Source organism: Alligator sinensis, unplaced genomic scaffold (assembly GCF_000455745.1).
Source record: "Alligator sinensis unplaced genomic scaffold, ASM45574v1 scaffold391_1, whole genome shotgun sequence".
NCBI lineage: Eukaryota > Metazoa > Chordata > Crocodylia > Alligatoridae > Alligator > Alligator sinensis.
In genome coordinates this window covers 1,697,654-1,705,334 of record NW_005841889.1, presented here as the reverse complement: position 1 = coordinate 1,705,334, position 7,681 = coordinate 1,697,654, and the positions used below count along the sequence as shown (strand labels likewise).

General features: G+C 37.0%; 1 protein-coding gene across 1 annotated transcript in view; it reads left to right on the top strand.

The window, feature by feature from the left end:
- Positions 1 to 7,681, top strand: part of CACNA2D3 (calcium voltage-gated channel auxiliary subunit alpha2delta 3) — an 889,480-nt gene that overhangs the window by 814 nt on the left and 880,985 nt on the right. The window contains exon 2 of the mRNA XM_025197140.1: positions 144 to 225. Coding sequence (XP_025052925.1) covers positions 144 to 225 — 82 coding nt within the window. The remainder of the gene's footprint in view (positions 1 to 143; positions 226 to 7,681) is intronic.

Below are 7,681 nucleotides of genomic sequence, written 5' to 3'. Positions count from 1 at the left end.
CCGGCCCCGGCCCCGGCCCCTTCCCGCCGGGAGGAGGCAAGTGCGGCCGGAGCCGCTGCCCCGCGCGGCGCGCACCTGGCCCTGGCCCCGGCCCCGGCCCCGGCCCGTGTATGACATGTCGCCCTCTCCTCTCCCCTCCGCAGGGTCAAGCTCTGGGCCTCGGCTTTCGGTGGGGAGATCAAATCCATCGCTGCCAAGTACTCGGGCTCCCAGCTCCTGCAGAAGGTAAGGATCTCGCCAAGTGTCGGGAGCAGTGGTTGGAGCCCAGAAAATGGAGGCAGATTGAGTTTTCTAAACAAACGGGCGAGCGGAGCGGAGCGGAGCGGAGCAGCGCTGCCTTTGGGCAGGGGCGGGTTGGTTTTGGCCCCGCACGCACGGTCCCCGGTCCCCGCCGAGTCCTCACACGGCACTGTCTGGAGGCTGCTTGATGAACCAGTTATTTTTAGATGACTTGGTTGCCCACGCAGATGTAAACCGAAATTACCGGCTTGCCAAGTCCAGGCTGAAGCCTGGATCAGGCCTGGTTTGTACAGCTGTGGGGGTGGTGGGTGCTTCTCTGTGAAACATTGGGAACTCCTTTCAAGAGCGGTTTGCCGGTGTGTCATCCTTCTTTCTCGCCCCGTGCTGTAGGCATGCAGCTCGCTGTAGCAGGGAAAGAAGGCTGCACTATTGTCATCTCGGCAGTTTTTACAATCCCATTATTCCCCAATCATCTCAACCCAGTGCTGGGATGTATTACAGTATTACAGATAAGAGGCATGAATGTGGTTATCTGCCTGCTCAGCTGCACAGCTGGGTAATAACCTACTAAAGGAGCTCAAAAACTTGAGGAATGGGTCTAAGTCTACATCCTTCTGAAGCATAATGAGAAGGTGGAATTGATTATTAGGCTTCTATCAGGAGCTGAATCTGTTCTCATTTAAATAGGCAACCTGTATGAAAGTTCCACATCCCTGTAATCTGTGTTTTTAGCAGGTGAATAATTAAAACTAGTGAGGGAGGGAAGGAAGGACTTTGAGAATGCAATTCTGCTGCATTTAAAATGTTGTCTTGAAAGCATGATATAGGAAGTCAAGAGTGTAGGGATGTTTCCAGAATAAGAATCCCGTGATTTCTCAAGCTAATTTTTGGCCGTTTTTCTCAGATAGGATTTTAGCCCAAAGTAACGTGTGTTGTATGTTCTGCATGGTAATGAACTGGCCTTAATGTTTATGGCAGTTGCTTTGAAAGGATTGATATCACTGGGAAGTTATGTAATAATGGCTTTGCCTGGAAAATCAAACAAAAAGCTTAAGTTAAAATTAAAATTGGAGGGGCTACATTAACGATTGTTGTATAAGGAACTCGTGACGCAGGTACTGATGTTTTCAATGTTGTGTACTCAGTGAAGGTCAGTTCTTGCAACTGTTTAAAATACAGAGATTCTTAGGAACAAAAGTATTTGGTGTATGTTCGTGCTTCCAAAGCTACTAAATTATTGGACTTCAACATTTGGTATCTGACATTCAGGATGCTACTTTCACTAATGTCCAGATTTTGTACGTTCTTGTGTATACTCTGTGTTGTCAAAGGAAATCTTTTTATTCATAAACAAATTACTCTAATTTTTTGAATTGCTGTCAAATATCTAATCAAATCATGTTCCATGTTGGCTGTAGAAGTAGTCTGTTGCTATTCAAACATGTTAATTTTTCATTGGGTGCTAAGTTTTATTTAACTTTGGAACTCTTTTTGTAAGTGACAACCTTTGCACACACAAAAATTAACCCCCCCCCAGCTGAATATAAACTGCCCTGTGCTTAGTAGAAAAATACAAAACAGATTTAGTTTCTTGAAGTACTTAAGATCCAGTGTCAATATAAAATACTTAATCACTCTTTTTTCCCTCTCATTTTAGAGGATATTGTATCTGTATCTAAGGTGTTTCCCTCTTAAGTAAGTTTTCTTTCTTTTAGCTGATTATAACACAGGTAATTGGAAGCTACCATAGCAATGTATTTCAACATCTTTTCCTTTTTGTTTCTTCAGTTCTTTCACCAGTGAATGGATGGTTTTTTTTTTTTAAGATTGACAATTGCATGTTTAATCCCAGCTATTTGATTTTAATTTATTTTCTCTTACTATGGTATTTCATAATACCATGGGGAGAGAAGGGCTCAGTCATGATTGTGATAAGTGTTTAGGGCTGTACTGCGGAAAATTTTATTTCTTCCCTTCCCCCGCTCCCTATCAGCATTTTGGTGGGCATAATACGAATAGGTGCTCTCAGTGCATTCTATTTTAATTTTAGATACAATTTGGGCCATGGTCTTTAAAGTTCTGTATTATTTTTCCCTTATTTTTGGTGGATGAACCTGGTTGACTGATATCAAACACACCAAAAATAGTTACAAAACAAACAAAAGCTTTGTTGGCGTGGAGTATTGTACCTCAGCTATCTGTATCTTTAAAGTCCATTTTATATAAATCATCAAGCTTGATTGTTTAGAAATATAAATGAGAACAATTTTCAGTACTCAGATTGAGGGGCAGAAGTTAATCACAGCATTTGGCAAAGTAGTAATACAGTAGTATTCCAAACATTAACTGTTTTTTCCACTGTCCAGTCATTTAAGGATCTATTTGGAATTACTGCACAAGAAATGGGTATTAGTGTATTTCTGAAATCAAGATTCTGTAGGTTTTTTTAGACATTTATTTTACCATATTTTCAGTGGATAAACTATACTGTCCAGTAAATTACAAAAAATAACAGATGAAATTAGAAAGTATATGTAAATGTGCTGTGTTTAGTCCGTATAGGTATGCCAGTTATAAACTCTTTTAAAGTGTGGTTTAATGAAGTTTTTCTAAATGAAAACCATCATATGAAGGCAATTCCATCATTTTTTCATATACAGTAAGGAAATTTGTTCTTTCACAGAAATACATTTGAAATTGAGACTGTAACAGTGGTATCAAATATTCTATATATTGGGTGTTATGTGATAATTTGATAAATTAAATTTTGGAAATGGAAATTTAAATAGGTTACTAAGGCAAAACTTTGCAAAGTTACTACTATGAAAAGTAATTTAATAATAGCAATTATTCTGAAGTACTGCTGCGGGTTAAAATTGCTACTGTACTTTGAACATTAAATGACTAAGAGATTGCTGCCCTTCAGATGCTTATATAGAAATTATAACACCACTGAAATGATCTGCATGTAAAAATGTATACGCATACAAATCTGTAGGTAAAAATGGAAGTGGCTATATGTAAATAAAAATTATGCATATACAACACATTTTAGCATTCTATTATATTTCTAGCGGTATGGTCTAAATGCTGTGCTTTATAGAAATATATGGGGCATATGATGATGTTGGCTGTAGATGAAATCCATAAACTTGCATATATTTTTAATTTGTGGAAATTGAGACTAGCTGCTTGAAAACAGTAGCTTTCTGTAAAGCTATACTTCATTTTTATATTTAATAATTTATTTTTAAAACAAATACGTACCACTGAAGTTAAGAACACCGAATAGAGGAAAATAGGGAAATATTGTTTAAAATGTATCTAGTTTTAGTGAGGTTTTACAGTTGTCATGTAGATTTGGCACCATAAAAGAAATTGTCTGCCTGCTTCTGCTTCACTTAGCAAATACCGCTGGGGCCTAACGTTCAGTTCTATGTGTAATGCTCCTATGTGATGCATAGAGTTGTGTAACTGTTCAGGAAGCTATTGTTTTCCTTGTGCTTCAAAAATCCATAGCGTTATTTTTGTATCTTGGCATGTTACTAAAAAACATATGTCTAATATAGTAATTATGGCTAATTACAACTGCACTAGGTAAGCAAGCACAGTCTGCTGGAATAGCCAGACTTCTGTATACAGGATTAAAAACTGAGTTTAAATGCAGTTAATGTTTACTTTACCTGCTTTAGTAGGAGTATTGGAAGAAGTAAATTGGGAAATGATGATGTTTACGTTCTATGGTATATAATAGTTTTGAATTCAATACTGTGGCAAAACAATGGTGGTCATAAAATGTAAGTAGGGAATGCAGGTAAAGTGCCTTCCTCCAACAGAAATAATTGATGTTTATGCAGTAAAGCTCCTCTAGCCTTGATAGAGTAGCTGGTTCTTTGAGTACACAGACAGGTTTGTGCTTTCTCAGGTTTCTATCACAGAGACATTTTTTTTCGTACTTGGTGCCTTGACATTATGTCATTCAGGACAGAATTGAGCAATATTATTATTTCATTTTCTCAATGGTATGGGGCACTTTATTTATTATTAAAATAACCATTAATTTTATCAGCACTTGCCATAAAGGTTGCTGACTTAGATACAAGTTTATTTGAAGGTTCTATAAGTTTTTCTTTCATAAGGTACTTGTTTAACTGAACCTTCCCTGTTGCATAACTATGTGCTACTTTATTCAAACTCCATATAGTATGCATGTGTCAACTGCAAGTTCTTTTATAGATTAGAGTTCCTCAAATCTCTTGCTTTCTCAAAATAACACTTCTAGTCTGCATTCCCATTTTTAAACCTTTACATTTTTATTTGGTGTACTGACTCCAATAGCTGCTATATCTTTTAGTTTCTTACAACTCTTGAAATGTCACTATAACATTTTCATAACAGGGAGATTTAGATCAATTAGCATTCAGCTGGTGCATCTGATTCATACAGAACATCTATCTTTAGTTTTAAAACACATAATGGTAATTTAAATTTTTGCAAAGTTCACTTTATATTGATTTAGAGAAATTTAGTCAAATCATTTTGACATTAATTGCATTTCCCTCTCTTTTCAGCCTTATGCAGCCCACTTTTTAAAAAAAACCTTAATTTTCTTTTATTTGAGCTAATGCAACTATTTGTATCAGTTTTGGGGAAGGGTCTCTAGGATTATTGTGCTGGTTCATATTGAAATACAGCTATGAATAACTTCTCTAGACATCAGCTTTACATGTCATGTGTATTCTGATTAATAATTTTAATTATGCAGTTAAGCAATACTGAAGTTCCTCGTAAGAAGTAACTAATATAAAAATAATGTTACAAGTAAATATGCTTGTGATTAAGAAAATTAGCATGGTAAATGGTATTAATCATGCCAACACCCATGTAAAGCCAATTATAAATAAATCGCTTGAAGTTTGGATTCAGCAAATCTCCTGTTTCTTATATGCTTTTTGGGCCATTTGCCCAATGACAAAATATGCATGCAAAGATGTACAAACACTTTAATCCTAGGTTTTTGCTAACGTAATTTAAAGTGCCAGATACAAAACTTGAGACTTCAACTCCTTTTAACATTTCAGTGCATTTGAGCCATATGCATGCAGGGTTTTTCTTCGCACCAGACTGTTTACTAGGCATTTACTGCACTAGGATATTGCATGAAATCATAAAAGTGAGTTCTTCTGGAAGAATATTTCTTATTTTCCTGTTTTCAAGAAGAAAAAAATGTGTGTATTTGGAACAAACTACAGTCTGTTGTACTGAAGAAGCTGAAATATGCAGTACAAAATGTCAGAGAAGATCCTCATTTCAGATTGGCTATTTAACCAGAGAGCTAAGGTGTTGCTGTGTTACTCATTTTCAATAATGCCTTGTCTTTTCCATCATCAAATAAAGGGTTTTCCCTCCTTCCTTCTTAGGGTAAAGTCCTAAGTCTATTGAAATCAATGGCATAGCTGCCATTGTCTTTGAAGGAGCCAGTATTGCACAATGGTGTTAGAATGCAAATCACAGTTTCTTAATATTTGTAATGGCATACCTATCCAATCTAATCTTGCCTAAATCTCAGTAGTATTTTACTTTAAAAAAAATTCTGAAGCAAAAAGAAAATGTCTGTTCAACCAAGCTGAATTTTCTGCTTGTTCACATTAGTACTGTCTGCTTTTCAAAGGGTTCTGCAAGCACAGAATGGTATTACCTGTATTATTTAAAGGAAAAGTTAGCAGATGGTTTCCATAAGTTTAAAGTATATATATGCTTTATAATCTCAATAATGACTTTCAATATGGAAATTTTTGAGTGGATGATCCAACTGGAAAACGTTAGCTCTTGAAGAGAAATGAATGCTATTTCCCTCACTTAATGCATTTATGGTTGGTTGTTTTCACATCCTGTATTGGAAAATGCTAACGTTTCAAGGTTAAGAGCCAGTCTCCATGCAAATTATCTTCATGGTGAAGGTAGGTAGAACCATGAATAGAGGCTGCATTGTTATAGTGATTCACTTTTAAGCAACTGCTAATCAATACTACACTTTCAAATGTCATTACCATTATGTGGGATACAGTTTTTGTTGTTGTTGATAATAAATGGTTACATATTGTAGAACACAAAAGACCATTACGAATTTATAGGATGGACTATATTCTAGGTTTCTAGAGATGTTTTACCAAAAAGTCTGCATAAAATGTTTTGATTGTCACTCTGTTGCACTTAAAAGGGCCCTATCACTATAGTAGGCATGAAGAATTTAGATGATGTATAACTTTTTTTTTTCCTGAATAGGACTCATTTTTTATGAACGTGTATAGCATCTAACTAGTTATTCTGAAAAGGCTAAGCATAGTGAATATCAGCCTGACTGTTAAGGGGATTGCAAGGCCTTGAGTTCATAGAAAACCTGAGCAAACATCTACCGTAGTGTGCTCTGAAAGTAGCTGGATGGGGTCTTGTGTTTATAACTGGAAGGAATCTGTTCCCGAAATAACAGGCCCTCTTACCTTAGATTTCATGCGAGTTTTCTTAGGATGGGCAAGCCAGTCCATTCATTTTGAGTGTCAGTGACAGGATGAAGCATGAACAGAGGCATCATTTCAGACAACCAGGGTTTAGTCCACATTAGGAATGTACAAATAGCAGCTGGCATCTCAGGTTTCACCTGGGAGTGAATCAGCAGCCAGTGAGGAATCCAGAATATACTGTGATATAATTTCATAAATCTGTCCTGCTTAAGAGGTAAGCGGCTTCATGTCATAGTTGTTGGATCTTTTGAGTAGCCTCAGGCAGAGCCCTCTGTGGCTATATAGGTTTGTGGTGACAAAAGAACTGGTGGTGATCTCAACAAGTTCCACACTGAGAGGAGAAACAACCCAGTTGCAGGAGTAGAAATGAGTCTATAGTAAGTTCAGTTGTTTGCAAACAACCCTTTGATAATCAGCGCACAGATGCCCTCAGTCATGAAAATAGTTGTCACATATATAAGGCCCCTTATATTCCTTTTCTGGTCTTTTGAGTGTACCTACACAGATACAGGACCCTAGGCCCTTACTTCCCTTATGGCAGAATTTGGTAATTCTTTTGCTCTGGAACTACAATTTGGGTAAGGCACCAGGCATATGTCAATCACTTGTTACCATGCAGGTTAAATAGGCATCTTCATTCTTTTTCTTTTAGAGTCTGTCACCAGCCTTCTTATAATACATTTTTTTTTAATTAATAGCAGGAACAAACATTAGAGAGAGATAAGAACTTAACCTATTGTCCTGCCATTTTGTGATGGTGAGATGTAGGCATGCCTACTTTCTCCAGGTGTCCCCATTGGATTTTTCTGTCAGATTCTGGTTTCTTCCTTATCTTCCTTATGTCATGAGAGAGTACCTTTTTCAAACCCTTGTCATAATTCTTGGTAATTCTGTGTCTGATGGACCATGGTTATTTTTTC